This window comes from Oreochromis niloticus, linkage group LG13, assembly GCF_001858045.2.
Source record: "Oreochromis niloticus isolate F11D_XX linkage group LG13, O_niloticus_UMD_NMBU, whole genome shotgun sequence".
In the NCBI taxonomy this organism is placed as follows: domain Eukaryota; kingdom Metazoa; phylum Chordata; class Actinopteri; order Cichliformes; family Cichlidae; genus Oreochromis; species Oreochromis niloticus.
This window is the reverse complement of record NC_031978.2, coordinates 13,106,344-13,124,663: the sequence shown is the minus strand read 5'-3', so window position 1 is coordinate 13,124,663 and position 18,320 is coordinate 13,106,344. Positions and strand designations below refer to the sequence as shown.

The window sequence follows — 18,320 nt, the reverse complement described above, 5'->3', positions numbered from 1 at the left end:
CACGAGAGCTGAAAAACAGAATATATCCAGACTTTAAAATACATTTTACCAGTATATACAATTCCAGACTCATACCAAAGAGACTTCCATTTCTCAAATGCATTCGATCCATTGTTTTGTTCCTACCCAGGTTACACAAGGACAATGCAATGCTACTCCCTTCCAGCAATGTGTACTGTAAACCCATCACAGCTGAAAAAAAAAGAGTCAAAGGCCCTGAGCACAGTTCACATTTTGCAATGGATTATGTCCTCTGGTGTATTTTTGAAAATATGGTACAAATAATGTGACACTAACTTAAAGCAACAGACTTGATTGTATTAATTTGAGAAAATAGACATAATAGTTGTAGTTAATCAGATCCACACCCTCCAACGCTTTCTGTATAATTATTTAATATAACTAATCACTGTCACCGCACCAAAAAAAAAAAATGCATTGCAAACTATACAGGCCTAATCGCTGGCAGGTGGAGTCAAGTCTGGTATCCATTATTTTGTGGAAAGAGCAACTTTCTGGGAGATTCCGCTGTTTTGACGTTGAAGGAATGTAAACAGCGTTGATTTCTACAGTTATGGCTTCACTCCACACACAACAATCAAGCAAACAATAGAGACATAGGGCCTAATAAATCAAATAAAATGATATTTTTGACATTAATATGTTCACCCTTGGACAGTTTCAGTTTTACGCTACCCTGGTTTAACGGAAAATCTGAGACATGAGCGCAAGTTCTTTTTTTGTGTTTTTTGTTAAAGCCAAGTCACAACTCTCCCAATAACAAGAGGCCAAACATTTCATGGCAAAGATTAAAGTAATTATCCATTTAGGCTGAATGTGTCAAGATCAATTATTTAATAGTAACTAAATAACAAAGCAGGAGTTTGTACACCTGGGACCCGCTTTCTAAACAATTTGTATGGATAAAAACTATTTGTTTACATTTTCCCCCGACACATAAACTCAATGAGACGTAAGAATGTGTGGACTGCATGTGTTCTTTCGACCACGTGTACACATTTTCTTAAGAATGTCAAGCTTGATAAGATGGAGATGAAAAATTAGCTGAGACATTTGCTCCCTCCTGAGTCTTCTTATTATACCCAGGCTATTGTTTGTATGGTGATAGGTGGTTGCTAGGCAACATAATCTCATAACATATGCATACTTCAGGTTTTGTGGATATAAATTGCTAATTACTAATGTGAAATTAAAATTATACAGTGCTTTTATAAGATGATGTTGGTGCAAAAACAATGCTACTACTATTCTTTAATGTGGTCTCATTTGCCATAAATAGTTTTGCACTCTAAGTACAAGATCATTGGAATTTATAAAGGGGATCATGCATATACATGCTTTTCTAAAATCTGACGAGTGCACATTTGCTTTTCTGCTTTCATGGTTGTCTGACTAAAACACAGTTTTAGTCATGAAACTACACACGGCACTTTGCCTCTGGTCTTTGGTATTTGCGCTGTGCAAGATTTAGCAATCAAAGGCCTTAATGCGAAAGGATTTCTTTGAAGACAAAATCTTTTTAAATTACAAAAATCAAAGACAGGCACCACCTAAATCTCTAAACTGCAGGGCTGCTTAGAAACCTCTGTAGGTATTGTACTGGCAGTCACCACAGAGGACTTAAGGTGAAACTTGGAACATTTGCAGAAAAGTCTACACTAGCATTAAACTAAGAAAAGACATGTAGAACTTCATAACAACAAGTCAAACCTAGGAAAGGTTTGACATCTTAGCATACCAAACTAAAGACAGGGATTAATATGAAAGCCAGATTTATGAACCGTTCCATGCTCAGAGGAAAACAAGAAGCTCTCAAGAACTACAATTCCCACATTTTATGAAAACAACAGGATGTTTTCACAGCAGTTTTCTAAGGTCCCTCCCCACAGTCAGAGCGGCAGCTCTCAGCTGATTTAACATGGAGCTAATGAGAGGGCCTGAGGAAGCTACTGCAAAACACAAATGCAAGTGCAATGCTTGTGTACTACATGAACACATTTATTTTTTTAAGTATTATAGAGAATTTCAGGCCTGGCTAGGACAGGATGGTTTAAAAACTTTAATACCACTTCATAAAATATCTGAAACCAACATGTTTAGTTGTTGATACTTAAACTTAAAAAGGTGACATTTTAATTATATCATATTTAAAAATAATGCAAATTACATGAGAAAGTCTGTGATATGTATAAGTTGATCTTGGGTCGTGAGCGATGATGTGATTTGATCTACCATGAACTCCTTTAGCCCCAAATGCTGACTTTGTTTTTTCTCCTTTTTTAAAAGTTAAAAATATTAATTTCATGCAAATGGACACAAGTCAGTACAGATGAGACTGCACTGATGATAAGCCATGCTCAGAGACGTGACTCATCAAGCTACACTTCGATCATTTCACAAACTGATGTGACACTCTGTTACACACTATAATTTAAATCCCCTCCAAATTAGTTAAAGGATAAAATAAATAACACAATCAATAATGTTGAGTGAGGTTGTCTTTCAGTAATTAGGGCTGCTCACAACAAGCAAGTCTGGATATCTTGCATCAAAGCCGGTTCCTACAAGTGTAACACCAGACTGCTGACAAGTACCTGGCAGTAAAAGGTTGAGAGATTTAAATGAAAACAGACAAAACTCAACACTCGAGTCTCCCTGTAAACTGCTCTGGAATATTTTTGGCAAGATGGCATCTACATAGCACCTGAGACTCATTTCATCTGTTTCTCCAAGGCAACAACAGTATCCGATTACCATTTCAGGATTAGGAAACTGTAAGACTGCAGCAGAGCCAAGTGTTTTGTTTTATGTGAGCTTATCTAAACTGACAGAGAAGCATTCTCAGCTTTCAACATCGACATTTGTAAAATAAAATAAAAAAATACAATTAAAAAAAAAGCCTGGAAAACAGAATCTGTTTAGTTAGAGACAATTATGCTTCCTACCGCAATCCTCCTTTTGGAACGAATCAGTTTTGCCATTTACTGATCATACGAGGATAACTGTTAACCTAACAGACGCTTTTTGAAAATTTACTCCACATTTGTTAGGACTACTTGGAAAACAATCTGGGATTCCATCTGCTAAACTTTGCCAATTTTGCCACTGGAGGCAACAACCAGCATTTTGGGGCATCCGGTGTAGCCAACACAGTCTATCAGATATCGGGTTCAAGACTGTTCTAGCCATTGCTTACAAAAGCAGCTGAAATGAGAAAATTGTTCCCTCTTGTGTTCCGCACACAGTTTACCTGCATACAACCAAAACCTGCTCAAACATGACGGTATGGTTTCCAATGCTTAAACTATTGTCCTTTGCATACAAATATTACACATTTGTGTGTAGATATTCATTTAGGGATTACTTGGGAAGTGGCCTGTGAAAACAGCTGTCAACTGAGATTTCATGCTCTGTCATCTAAAGTCTAACATTAACAACGCTTTGAGCACAAAACAATCAACACTATAGATTTCCTTTGATTTGGGCTGAGGACTGCATAATGCTAGGTATTGTGATAACAATAACAAAGCAGTTTGAAATCACCACTGGCAGCTATGTGCCACTGAATCAACCATTACTCAAAATCAGGAAGTCTGTCTTGATGCTTTGATAGCGCTGTTACATTTATAGCTTTGAAGAAAACCACCATCAATATCCACAAAGCTGAACACCTGTTATCATATTTCTACGGTGAGAAGTCGTCATTCTCAGTCTCTCAAAACAGCTCAACTCCTATTGGGTTGCCAAGCAACTATGCTATCAAATACACCCGCCAAGTGCCAGATGTCGCTGTCTGACAATGATAAAAGCCTATTGGAGAAAGACTACTCACTGACCCCAGGGGCACAAGAATGGGCAGCACAGAAAATTTTCAGAACAGCCTTAAAGCATCTTAAAAAAATAAAATAAAATATATCTATCTATCCATAAACACCTAGACTATTTCTATATCATATTAACAGCAAGATTTATTTACACTCCAGCACCCTGGGTAGTAGGGTCAACCAATCCAGCATCAAGCTGTTCTCGATAACATGTCTGCGTTATGATCTCCCTTGTGTGAATACTGCCAAGTGATTACACAATGCTGTACATTCCTGGTGCCTGGTATCTACTGTGTTAGATCCCCCATGGAGCATAGGGAGTTATCCTCATTTAACAGGCTGAGAGCTCCTCTGTAAACATAACACTGGACTGTTAAGAAATCGCTTGACATGTCCTGTTCATCAGCATTTCAACCATAGAACAACATATTTTTTCCTTGTATAGATAGAGAAAATCATTAGATGTATGCATGCAACAATTCTTCAAATTCTCTGTGTTATCTAGGTTAATGCGATCAATCAGAATAGTGTGTGCATTATTAAACAGTTCAAAGAAAAACATAATGAAATCAATGACATTGGCTAACCTTAAAAAAAAGGGGGAAGGATCCCCCCCTCCCCCAGCTATTCTCTTTTGTTCATGCAATGATTATTCTGGCAAAGGGAAGAACCAGATCGAAAAGGTGCCCTTATTAAAATAAAAAATAAAAAAAATAAAAAATATAATAATAAAAAAAAGTGTTTTCCCCTCAATCAAGGCAAGTGGAGAAAAGGCAGACTGTACTGGATGTTGAATGAGGAGAGAGAACAACAAGCCAAAACCCAAGGTTCTCCATAGATAAACAATGAAAGCTCTAGGGGGAGTGGTTAAGGGCTGGGTGGTGTGCATGTGCTGGTGTGTGCGTGTGCGCGTGCACATTTATGCGAGTGTGGTGAGCGCACATGAGCGCAGGATAAGTCGGGGGTGCCCCACAAGAAACATTTCTAAAATAGCAACCGCAAACCAGACAGAATGTAAATCTGCACTTTGAAAAGGGTTGAAGAAAGAGAGGTTTGAGGGACGAAGAAAAACAGGTATTCATTTCAGCCCATTTACAGTTCCAGGAGCATAGAATTGGGTCACAGCACTCCAGCTCCACTCGGACTGTTGAAATAAGACTCCTGGTTTTATTTTCTTGAGTAATGAATTACAGGTTTTTCCACCGACTGAAGCTCAATTATATTACAGCTCCTGAAAGCCTCATCATGCCCAGGATGAAGGAATTCAACGCGTAAGCAAAGTCGAATAGAATTGTTTAATTGTATCAGCATGTTTCAGTAAAATCTGCAAAAACCAGGAGAAAATGCAGGGAGAGAGGAAATGTGGCAAAAGGCAACCAGGCAATATCCAGTAAAGAGTAAAACCAGCAGGCAAATGAACTTATTCATTTATACTGCTGAACTGTATTTGCTGATGTGTCTTTGAACACAATAAATGATTCAATGATTACAGTGCTCTAAAAAATGCAATATACAGATATTCTTTTAGTGCAAGTCTCCTTTTCAATAAGTCAGGCAATTTTTGCTGCACAGAACATATCGTGTAGTGTTTAGTGGTGCATCTTCAGACATGAAACATACAGTATTGCCTGTATACTCCTCTCCATATCTGCCGATTTACATTTTTAGTCTCATGAATTCTTCTTAAAACAGTATTTTTGATCATTTCTTACAATCTTTCCATTCACAGCCTAAAAATTCTCCAACTTCTTTGTACATGCAAAGAAGAAAACTCATAAAAGTATTTAATAAGTATAAACTGCTCAATGTAGCATTGCCTGCCAGCTTACTTCATAATTTTTTCTGGTTGAAAATGATAATTAATTACCCTATTTTCTAATAAACTGTTGTTGGGACACCACCCAGCACCCATCCCGTCCTTCTCCATTATTTGTTTAAAGTGACAGTAGATAAAATGTATTTATATGAACATTACTTCCTGAACAAAAAAGGTCATCCCAGTTCTTCCATCAATTGATCACTGGGGATTTAAACTCTCTCATAAGTCAAACTTCTGTCATACTGAACTCTGTTTCAAGTCTAATAAGGCAACACAGATTCCAATGGAGAGGAGAGTACATATATTCTGCTGGCACATTAACAATTATAACACATTTTTCTTGGATTACGTTCAAAATCTGTTTTAAAGATCACAATAGCTCTGAGTAACAGATGACTAACTCATCAGAGGGAAAAAAAGGATTTTTTACATTTAGACATATGGGATTTTCCTTCTCTGGCCCTGCACATATTTTCCACTCATGACTGAAAATTGTTCAGAAGTTGGACTGTGGAAGGCTTCTCCATCTTTACTTTCACTTTAGACTAGGCAAATATTGCGGTGCTTAATGGCTGGCATTTCAGTCCCTGGCTCCTCCACATTGTGAGACGCCCTTAGCAAGATGCTGAACTGAAGTTGCTCCCAACAGCAGGTGAGATCTTTGGATGCCACCGCTGTGCAAGTGTGGGTGAACGAGTGAGGCAAAGTGTTGCAAACAGCTAATGTCATGCCTTACATTATCACAGTTCAGTTATTTTAAATGAATCATGCAGCTAAACTATAAAGTTTCTGATGTGTGATTTGCCTGCATTTGGTTGAGTTCGAAGGTTAAAGTGAGGATCGTGCCTTAGTATGAGATAAAGACTCGGGGAAAGTCCAACAACTCTACAGTGGATGTGATGGAAGCTGCAACAACAGAGCACTGTTTGAATACTCAAGAGGGAGCAATAAAGGGGGAGAACAAGAGAAAGCCTGCAGCACATTCCCCAAAAGACACTCACTTCCTGCCTGTGAGTCTTAACCTCCTCTTCCTCCTGGGTAAGTGCCCCCACCCACTCACTCACACACACACACACACACACACACACACACACCTCATTATATAGGTATAGAAACCAGCCACTAAATGTCTATTTTACCATTTAGAATTTCTACACTGCTTCAAAATAAAATATTGTCATTCCGTCCCACAAATTCAAAAATTCTGAACTAGCACCAGTATCTTCAGAACACAACATATTAACTGAAATGACAGTACCTAGTGTCTAATATAACTTCATTATAATGCTGAAAATAATTGAACACTCTCTCAGTGTCATATGCAGCGGTTTTCCCATTTAGAAATAAACCTAACCAATAGTGTGTGGTTTAGAAGCAGGAAAACAAATTAGTTCAGTGAAGAAAATGATTCACTTAGTCTAATTGTAGGCTGCTGTCGCAGTTACTCAGCAAACATGTTGTTAGGATGTGTATACACAGTGGCCCACTAGGAGCCGAAATTCACTCACAAACACAGCTAAACTCTAATCATTAGTAGTCTGTACAAAATGATCCAGAGCCAGAGCTCTTGCAGTTGAGCCATGCATATTAGAGCACATAGGTAATACATGTGTGAAAACTCACGGAAAATCATGTTGCACTTACAGATGCACTCAATTTTGATAATTGGAGTTGGAAACAAATGTTACCTCTTTCCCACACTTGCCCCCAGTTTCTTAGTTTCCTAATGAGTTTGAATAGCAATGTACTAGGCACAAAAGTTCTCTTACACTATTCCCTGCCCACACAAGACCATCCCTCTGTTAATGTCTCCAAGCCATTAACTTGGGAGTTCTATTTGTGGGTGCCAAGAGTACAGCAGTAAATCCAGATAGCTGTCCGGGTGAGATTTTGTTGTCACTTTACACTCTATTTACTGATCTAAGCCCAGGAACCTGTGTCCCTGCCAATGCAAGAGACAGTAAATTTGTAATTGAAAAGCAGTTAATAATTTCCATTTTCTCCTGAAGCAAACTGTGCCAGAATAGGGGGATAGTAAAATGCGGCTGATTCAAACAGCAGGTTAAGTGTGTATCATGGGATTCTGTTTCAGTGCAAAGTCATGGAGACATCCTGGTGACTCACCAACATCTTTTAATGGGCACAGAGGGCTACTGGGTCACTTTTATTCAGTAGAATTTATGCAACCCCTGACTAAAGGGCTCTCAGTAGGTTGATGTCCTTCTCTGACCCCTTACCTGTATGTTCTGAATAAAGCTAGGTTTCTTATTGAGAAATCATTTGGAAGCAAATAAAAGCAAATGCACTTATAACATAAAGCTACAGAGAGTCATATCCCACACCGGTGAATAAAATGCTTGGAGTTGACACAATAGATTAAATGTACCGTATGAAAGCTTACTATATATATTATTCATTGCTATTTCAGACTGGAATCTTTGAATTAAACATGATGAATATTTAACCACATGGTACACAGGCAAGTGGTCATCTCTCATCTGCCTCAAATTCTCCCATCAGTTTCCCTGAAGATTAGTTGTGAATGCAGTTTCCAAGCAGTACTGTAAAAGTTTTCCATGTCTTTAAAGAAATAAAAAAATAAAATGTATGACTGCTGCTTACATATAATCTGTATTTTAACAAAACAAAAATGCAAACAGTGCAGGAACATTACCTGAATCTGGCAAAAAAAAAAAAAAGCTATAGCTGTTTTAGGAATTGGTCACTGCATGATTTGACCCACAGCTCTTTCTCTGGGGTCAAAAACACTTCATTTTCCAAGAAAGAGAAGCCAGAGATACCTCACAGACAATAAAACACTGGGTAAAAATACACTGGAGCTCCCATAAAATGATTTCACTATGCTCCAAAACTCTGGCCTTCAGAACATGATGTACCACATCAAAATCTACAGTCTATCCAGTCAAAACACAGCCAGATGTTAGAATGCTCTGAGCAAACGGGATGACGATGAAAGTGGATGTGAATTTACACCTACCGAGCGAAAAAATAAACAATAATAATAATAATTTAAAAAATGAGAATATATGATAATGTAGGCTTAAACAAACGTTTTAACTTTTTCTATGCTAATGAATCGTCTGCAATCTGCACAAGCTTGGATTGCAAAATGTTTACTGCAAGATAACCAAGGTAGCTATGAGGAGACCTCAGATCTTGGCTTCAGATCAAAACCAGTGAAAATAACTGTTTAAGCACTGTGGTATTTAAACCTGCACGTACAGCTGACCATAAAGATCAAGAGTGGATCCCAACAGCCTTTCCTACTCTGCATCCTAGCTGCAATGTCAACATGTGCAGCGTCAGCCATGATGTCATGAAAGAGCAATTGGGAAACAAGAGGTTGGCAAAGATAAAAACAACAATCTGACAAACTGTGCAGATTACATACGGCATACGCACACGCAGACACACACAGACACACTGCATGACGTGGCGTGCGGTATGTCCGAGACACTCGGATTTAGGGCCAGCCTCTAGCAAAGTTGTTTTCCTGGAAGAGTTGGGGATGACATGGAGCATTGAGGAATGTACAGAGCAGTTAGGCAGCAACAAGGACTTTCTCAAGAGGGAACTACGTGTATGCATGTGTATGTCTGGGTTTTTAGTATAAAGGATGGACTTACTTCAAAACCTGCTGTTTTTCAGAGCCTCGTTACAGTTAACACAGCTCAGACTAAACCGATGAACTGCATTCCCCAAGTTAAAGTCTTAAAAAATATTAAGCAATGGTCATTACTACCGTCAACACACACGATATAGTGTCCTTGATAGCGTTTCAACATGATTATGACTGATAATATTCCTCCTAAAGTCTTGTTTGGCTGCTCATCAGATCCAAGTCATTGCCTTCCTGTGGAAATGATAAAGAATCCAGCCCACTTATGTAATGCTCTAATATTCCACACTCCAGAGTTTTGAAATCTGTGATAAATTACATCAACCTTTTGAGTTTCCAGGGACCTCTTAACTGAGTCTGACTGGGCCTCTCTTCACAAGCCTGTCATCGCTTGTTTAAGTGTTCACTGTCACTTGCACGTCATTAGGAGAGATCCCACTCTGAATAAATTTTATCACCAAAAACAAAGCAGGCAGTAATGTAAAGCATTCTGGGAAAGTCCACATGAGAGATGGAGTTTGTAACTTTTCATCAGGATTCTGTTGTATTGAAGACAGAATGGATCACACAGTGTGATGCAATTACAGCTGTTGCTACTGGATTTGTTTAACGGCTTGTGGTAACTAATCAACTTCCAGTTCATTATTTTCTAAAAGTCAAGCAAAGGTTTTGCATCATGCAGACTATTTTGCAAAGAGCCAGACACTCATTTTACTCTACAAACAAATGCAGACTGCAGTAGTTGCTGCAGCGACAGCCTGTGGCAGGAGCACGCAACTACCCAAGAAGTACCTTCAATGATGGTTAACCGACTTCTTCGACCTTCTGTTAAAGTGCAAAAATTAAGAAATGTGGACGTCCATTTTTCCAGGACTGCCCACAGTTTCTGAGTGGTTAGCTATTACACTGTTTTCTTATGTTCACGCCATTAATTGGAAGTCAATAGCTAATTGCCTCTGCCCATTTGACTTAATTGATTTTTCTCGGATTAAGCAAATGACACGCTCAAATTCCTCGAATAAGAGGCCTGAAATTTAACCAAAAAGTTTGATTATGTGAGTCTAAAATAAACAAAGGGCCGTGCGAGAGCTGCGTCGGGATGCAAGGCATTGTTCGTTTAAATGTTTTAAGTATCTAACTTTGCACATGGCTAATTTTATTACCTAATAACATGACTTCCAGCTTTTTACGGTCCACCCGAAACCTCTCCTCAGTCCACTCCGGGTCTGGCAGCGAGTGAGGGCCGCTGAGATCCTCCTCTGAGCCCGGCAGAGGAGAGTCTGTGCTGCGCTCGCTGTTGGAGCCCTGGTCCGACTGCTGCAAGTATCCGCTTAAAGCGTCGCACTGGGCAGCCATTGTGCTGCACGGAAACTTCTCCAGCGGCCACTGCGTTTAACTCAAAGTTAGGTCGAGTAGAAGGAAAGCGCCGTTACTTCTGCTACTTTTTATTCCGTCACTTCGAGTCGTTGTGGAAGCTCATCTCAACGCAGTTGTGACCTTCGCCTGCAGTTTTCTTCAAGCCCCTTCGTTTCCCCCCATTAGGCAGGCTTCTAAAAATAGGCAGGCGCACACTGAACCACTCGCTATAGGTTGTCTGGTGAGTTAACGGAGGGCCACAGTACACGCACCAAACATACCAAGCAGCTCCTCAGGAAAGTTTCACGTGTCATCCTGCAAAAAAGCGGGACTCCTCCCAGAAACTTTTCTCGAGGATCTATGCCTCCCCCTGGGTTCCTGAGAAGTTCCCCAAACTTGAATGTGTGAGAGTTACTGGTTTTGATTTGTGTTTATGCTCGTAAGGGCACAACTTTTATGTCTCATTTATGGGAAACTGTTGAGGGATTATATTGCCATTTATAGCCACGGAAATCATAGTTATTATGAGTCCAAAATTATACTAAATTACCAGCAGACGTGACAATCAAGTCACTATAAATAATTAGACACAAAGACAGCTTTGACGTGTGTATAAACCAATTTTGCTGTGACTTTTTTCCCTCCAAACAGCCCTAGGCAAACTATCTATTGGTTTATAGAGGAAACACTAGAGTGGGAAAGGGAAGTAATACAGGAAAGAGAAAACAAAACAAAAGGAAGTGTAGAGGTCATTCAGTAATGCCAGCTATGGACACCAGGGTTATTCATATTCACTGATCTCAGAGATGTGTCCTCTACAACAGGAACAGCATTGCTAATCTTTATTTTGAATTAAATGTAAGGTGCCACTCAACGCTGCGCTTGCCAGCCAATTCAGACATAAAAAACCTCCATGTTAACAACCCTAATGTGGCAGATGGAGCTTTTATCACACTGCAAACTAATCATGTAGCCGCAGTACCACAGTTCTTGGCCTAATTCTTTTTCCAACTTCCATCTTCCTGAGATCTGGGATTAAAAGTGGTAATTACTAAGTACCTGACAACTTAATTTTATGAGAGAAGTTTTAACTGCATTTCTAAAAATACAGATGAGCTTTGACATCTGTTCCCTTGAGCTAAACTTTCAAAAAATTCTGTCAAGGGTAAAGCAACCACCTTAATGTCCTACATGCTTATTTTAATCGTCAGGAAAAAACTAGGATGCTTGTTTTTTGGCAGGCTGTAAGAGTTATTAAGACCAAGACAATCCAGTTCAGGGTGTGGAGGGTTGAAGGTGGGTGGGGAGCTGGAGCCTATTCCAGCTACCATAGGGTAAGATGCAGGGTATACCCAGGGCAGGCCACCAGTCTGCCAAGGGCTAACACAAAGAGACAGACAACCATTCACACCTACAGCCAGTTTCACTGGATTCAAGCCCAGGACGTTGTTACTGTGAGACAACAGTACGAGTAGTCTTCTTTAGACTATTAGTAAATCCAATAGTCTGAAAAAGTCACATCGAATATCGCTGGAACTGGTCAGCTTACTGTGCAACTATTAGAAGGTTTGCTTAAAAACAACCTTTAATGTCCAGAACAAAACAAAATGAGTAAACAAAGTAAGAATTATTTTTCATTGGAGGAATGTTGTATTTACTGCAGACTAAAACCAGTCTACATCATCCATGCAGAATATGTTTATGGTAAATAAAGTAAAAATGCACAAAGAAAGCCATTTATATCATTATAATTACTGACATGCAAAAACTGTGCTTTTCTCTCTTGATCCATTGGCAAAAAATTGCTTTATTTTAAAATGCAGCAAGATTTAAATCATTGACAGAGATGCTCACACTTTATGATAAAACTTCTAAGTGGTTTGCAAATTGAAGCCATTTTGTGAAAGCAGTGGTTATAAAATACTGTAATAACAGCTGGGCAAACATGCTTGAGTTCGATTTTAAACAGGAAGTGCTCCATTTATGTGGAGACACCAGCTTCATCAGCACAAAGCAAGGAGCAGAGGTGATGGTAATGGGTGGTCTGATTTCAATTGACAGAACAAGCCTCCTCATTTTCAGTTCATAGCCAGAGCAAGACTCCATATTAGCCACTATCCACACAATTAACCATTTAGCAAATGGGCCTGAATTAAATGTAACACAAACATGAATATTAAATTATCCACCAGAAAAGTTTGGCAAGTAAAAAGTAAAGACTGCCACCTAGTGGTCAGGTTTATGACACTAAGACTTGGTTGTAGAAATAAAGAGTTATCACTGAACCAATTTCAGTTTAGTTGTGAGTACTCCTGAGAAACAATTATAAATTCACTTTTTGCATAATATTTTAATGCAAAAATCATGAAAAATAAATTCAATATCGTTTCATACAGCAAAAATGTAAAAGAACCTCCCCAAACTTCCATCTCATATCTGATAATAATAATAATAATAATAATAATAATAATAATAATGATAATGATAATAATAATAATAATAATAATAATAATAATAATGAGAACAAGAATAACAATAATAATAATTATAATAATAATGCCAATTTAAGAGAATAAAATAAACACTAAAAGCAGTTAAGTCAAGTAAGGTCTGGGTAGAGAAAGTGCTTCAAGCATGTCAAACACCTCAATTAGAACCAGTGAGGATAAAGCAATTAAACAGTCATATTCTGAGGTGTTGAGGGATGCGTCTTTGCAGCTGGAACATCAGTCCTTCACATTGCATACCTTTGGGTCCATTCCCTGGCAATTTTGTTGTACCTAGAGAGAAAGAAAATCATATTAAGAGAATTGTGTACTTGTGTTTTCTTAACAATCGGCTTCGTACTTACTTTTGTCTGTCTGATTTATAAATATGCGCGATGTCAGGGACTAGGGGATCATCTGGATTTGGGTCACAAAGCAGTGAGCATATGGATAATAAAACTGTTGAAACAAAGACAAATAAGAAAATTAATGGATTAATTGAATTTAATTAAATCACCGTGGTCACTTTAAGAAAGTTGGGTTTTTTTTTCAAGCTCTTCATATACTCAAGAATAACTCTAAATTTGAAATACAAATAGATGAGCTTTGATTTGATGTACATTGACATCAAAATCCTGTTAGTGTAGGTCTTTAGTAAGTGTATTTAAACATAAAACATGCATTTGATATTTTTCTGACAGAAGTGCACAGAGTGCAGAGGTCACATTTCTGGATAATCAACCCTAAAAAATCCTATTACCCATTTTCCTAAGGGCTAGAAATCATTCACTTGGAAGACTCCAGACTTAGTGACAAGACAGCGGATTGCTTCACCAAAGGGTCTTTCATTGCCTCACTGTGTGCATTATAATGCATTATCCTCATCTTTGAAATTCCCACCTCATGTTATGTTTTACCCAGCATCTCAATTTGCTGTTAATTACATTGATTTATTTAAAAAGTTTCATTTCCTGTGACTTCAAAATAAAATGGATACAAAACAGATACAGATCTGACATGGTACTGCTGTAATTTATCCATCCACACTGATACATTTTCATTTTCAAATAACATTGCTGCAAACACGTTACCTTCGCTTACATCTGATAAGGCGCATTTGTATGGAGACAGCAGAAGCATGAAAAAAATCCTATATTTAATTGCACAACATTTACTAGCGTAGACAACAAGGTCAGTACTAACTATGATTAGTTATCCATGCTAACGACTAGTAATCAATATGTCTTTGTTTCCTTCTATAGACTGCAGTCATGACCACCATGAAGTCATCGACAGGTTAATCGAGTTCCTTTGTGAAGCTACAAGATGAGTGTTTTTCTTGTTGCAGAAAGGTGGATCTGACTGAGTAACTACATGCCAATAAGAAAAAACCTGGTTTATCCTCCTATATAAATCTTTATATTTACCAAAATTTTAAAAATAACTTTTATGTTTTATATAGTATAACCTGAACCCTGCAAAGTAGTGTTTAGCAAAGCATGGGAACTGAGGGCTGTTTTTTTGTGGATTAAAAGTGCCTTAAATGCAAGTTTAAGGCACTTTGGAGTTGTTCAGTTTTAGAACTGGAGACTACATCCATCTTGTTCCCCTATTTTTGTTTTATGTGAAGGAGGATGACGAATTAGGGCAGGACAGGTAGTAAGTAGCTGCCGTCCTTACTTCGGCTGGAGCACAAGGTCGCAGGTACTGATGAGTGGCTAGGGAGGAGCATGTGTTTTAAACGGCCAAGAAAACCTTGGCATACAGGAGGACATCTCTCTTAAAAAAGCATGTAAGTGTCAGAATGATTAAGATTTATAGTGTCATTGCTCGTATCAAACAGACAGACCATCTTTAAATAATTTAAACATGGCATTGTTGCTTGGCATCAGGAATTGCCTTGCTGAATTTGTATTAGTCATATGGTAAAGGTAGGTGTATACCCTTTTCACTGAATCCCATGTATGTGCTGAGATGCTGTTAAGTAACATGCAGACTCCATCTACTGGGTGTAATATAAGCACAAGTCAAGATAATAATGCTGGAATCCAGTTATAAGAGCCAGACCAGATATCCTGAGTCTCTGCACATGAATTTCTAAACTAAAACTGCTTGTTCATGCTAAAACACAAAACAGGATGAACAGTTATTCCAAAACTCTCAATTTTAGGGGTCCTTACTAACCAGAGTACAAGTACATATATCAAATACAATGAATCCTAAAGCAAAAATGAATGTGGACATGGATTCGGTTACCTTTTGATACTGTAAGTGCAGGTGACCACTGTGACCTCAAGATGTCAAGGCAAATGCTACCATTGCTGTTTATGTTTGGGTGATAGATTTTCGTAGTAAAGGCAACCTGTATATAAAAGCAAAGCACAAATGTGCAAAATTAGCTATAGTTTTAAAAAAAATACTGTAATAACAGTAATTTTTATTTAAAAGATACCATTCATTTTCTGAATACAACTGGATCTAATAACAATATACAATATTCATTAATCATTTACTCTATACAATGACAAAAATAGTGTTATTAGTAAAGTATAGTTTAGTACTTCTGAGACAATCAGTCTCAAGAACAAATACACTTACCTTTGGTGGTTTAAAGGGATAGTCAGTGGGGAAATGCACAGAAAGGAAGAAAACTCCTCCATGATATGGGCTGTCATTCTGAAATAAAGTAGAAAACTGGTTTAAAGTCATACCCAACACTTCTTTCTTAATTACAGGGGTATAGTCACCGGTGATGCTATCACTATATCTTACCACAATATCACAGTAATGTCACAATATTTGATGAACAAACAATTATAAGAGCAAAAAGCAGGCATTGCGTATATATCGGTAAAACTAGTTGGAGCAGACTGGTGTCAGGGGGTTCCCCTGCCTCTCACCCTATGATAGCGGGGATAGGCTCCATTCCCCTGTGATCCTGATAAGGATAATTGGAAGAGAATGGATTAATAAAACTGGTAAGCCCTCAATTTTCTATCCCTGTTTATTGATTTATGCCTCCAGAGAGTTTCGTCACAAGAAGCTATTCAACTTTTGCTTCCTTCCCCCTCGGTATTTTAAAAGGTCTCTCCATTAAAAATCCATGAAATAGTGACTCTATCGACTCAAACTCACATGAGGATACACTTTAAAGTGACTACATGTTTCAAAAAAAATATCGACACTTGCCATCAGTGTATCGATAATGTGTTGCAAGAGAGATACGATATATGGCCTCAATAATGACCTGGCCTTCAGTGAATAGCATCAGGATAGAGTGTGCCAGTCTGTGCTAGCCATAAAGAACAGAAAGGGCTGTAAACTCCACATAAAACACTATTGTCTAGAGATCCAGAAGCAGCTTGGTTTAAAAAGAAAATGTCCAGGAAACATATCCAGAAAAAGCTCACCGGTCCTGTGATGGTAGCTTGCCAGTGAAACACTAAAGAAAACAACAATGAAGATACAACATGTGAGCATACAACACAGTCCCAAAAGACACAACAAAACTTTGAGACATGACTAAAAAGTAGGAAAATTAACCAAAAGTCACACTTACTGTCTTCCCCAACGGGTCCAGCAGAACACGAAGCTGGAGGGTCCCTCTGTAGGTCATTTAACTCCTGAAAAAACCCCCCAACAGTTTAAGAGTTTGTCAGCTTGTGCACTGATTAAGAAACAACACAACCGTTACATTTTGTTAGACTGTATATTAATGTGGGCAAACTACCCTCTAAAACTAACAAAACCACGACTACAACCGGCAGCGGGTTTGGATTCAGGGTAATAGACCCGCAAAAATGCACATCATGTCACACGATAAAGCCCCGGCTCTTTCTCCCATACTTGTTCCTGAAGAGGTTTATCAGTCTCTTCAACACAGCGACAGGCATACACCCAACAATAGCATAACTTAAATATCACAAAAGAAAAGCCTGGCTGAAAAAAAAGAAGGATTGTTATTCTGTACTGGCTCAAATGACTTGCAGACGGTAAAAAAAGAAATGCTGACAATTGATCATTGCGAATATAAAAACATTATAAAACACTGATAACGTTAGCAAATATGCTGTAAGACGACTGACTCGCTACCGTTAAAGCGATGTTTCCGCATCGCTCCGACCTGTACCCCGTACATTAAACAAATTATGTAAAAGAACGATTATTTTTTTTACCTTCTGTATTCTCTTCAGAGCCATGACAAGTCTTTCAGATCGTTTGACAGACGATAGATATTAACTTTGACAGCTGTCAGCACCAACTACGCTCACTTTCTGCCGACTCGGTGTTATCTGTTTTGACAAACTGATTGCCTCTATTGTTTCCGCGTTTTTGTTGAAGAACAGACCGGTGCATTGTGGGAGTTGGAGTCTTTAGTCAAGCCACTTAAAGGGGCCGTTCACCGGGGAACAGATCATCCTTTAAAATTGACTCTTGTAAGAATTTAGTAAACAATAAACTTAGCAAACTTACTACTATACCGTATGTATTCTTTCTTTACTGATATTATGCAGCGGTTTATAACAACTGACTACGTATTTTAATACACTTAAAAAATAAAACTTAACATGCTTTCATATTTTTTCATAACTTTACATTATTTCAGATTAGATTAATAAAGTATTCTGATGCTTTTGGTGTAACTTGACAAATAAACAGCTTGCTAGTTTGTTGTTAAAGGATATGTTTGACATGAAGGTGCTTAAGTATGCCATTTACTGCAAGTATATAGGCCTCTATTAGAGACAGTGGGCTTCTTTCTTTTTGAAAATTACCTTGACATTACAACTTAATGTCTGATTTTTGGGGAACATGTTTGAAACTGAACATATATAAACCTATTTGGAGCTAGTCAGAACTCACTATGATGTAAGTTTCATGGAACACTTAAGGATATCTTGGGACTCTGTTGATTACAACCAAACAATAAAGCATTGCAGTGTTGATCAGGGAAATAAATGATATAATCAGTAGCATGACATATTGTTCTATTAAAACCTTGCACATCAAGATATTTGTATTGTCTTTTTACGAATTAGATAGTATTAAATCATAGAATATTAAAACATAAAACTTATTTGTGTAATATAGCAAAGTAATAAAATAGCAGAAAATATTATCAAACAATCAAGATGTGGTTGCAAAGTGCAACATTTCAGCTTTTATAAAAAATA

At 38.0% G+C, this 18,320-nt stretch overlaps 2 protein-coding genes across 2 annotated transcripts in view; both read right to left on the bottom strand.

The window, feature by feature from the left end:
* The window catches only part of bicc1a (BicC family RNA binding protein 1a), a 57,667-nt gene extending 46,635 nt beyond the window's left edge, over positions 1-11,032 (bottom strand). The window contains exon 1 of the mRNA XM_003438406.5: positions 10,468-11,032. Within this exon, the coding sequence (XP_003438454.1) occupies positions 10,468-10,660 (193 nt within the window). The 5' untranslated portion in view covers positions 10,661-11,032. The remainder of the gene's footprint in view (positions 1-10,467) is intronic.
* A 1,414-nt stretch (positions 11,033-12,446) lies between these two features.
* Positions 12,447-17,500, bottom strand: LOC100701787 (ubiquitin-conjugating enzyme E2 D4). The gene is made up of 7 exons (XM_003438292.5): positions 17,322-17,500; positions 16,706-16,769; positions 16,557-16,588; positions 15,745-15,822; positions 15,403-15,508; positions 13,512-13,605; positions 12,447-13,440 (listed from the first exon to the last, which is right to left on the bottom strand). Exons 1-7 carry the CDS (start codon positions 17,343-17,345, stop codon positions 13,395-13,397), a joined length of 444 nt encoding a protein of 147 aa, XP_003438340.1. The 5' UTR covers positions 17,346-17,500; the 3' UTR covers positions 12,447-13,394.
* Between the last annotated feature and the right edge of the window lie 820 nt (positions 17,501-18,320).

Coding starts and splice junctions, on each gene's coding strand:
- LOC100701787 (XM_003438292.5), bottom strand. CDS start 17,345: ATGGCTCTGAAGAGAATACAGAAG. Junction 15,823..16,556: donor AAGCTACCATCACAGGACCG/GTGAGCTTTTTC, acceptor ACTTTATTTCAG/AATGACAGCCCATATCATGG. Junction 13,441..13,511: donor TATAAATCAGACAGACAAAA/GTAAGTACGAAG, acceptor CTTTCTCTCTAG/GTACAACAAAATTGCCAGGG.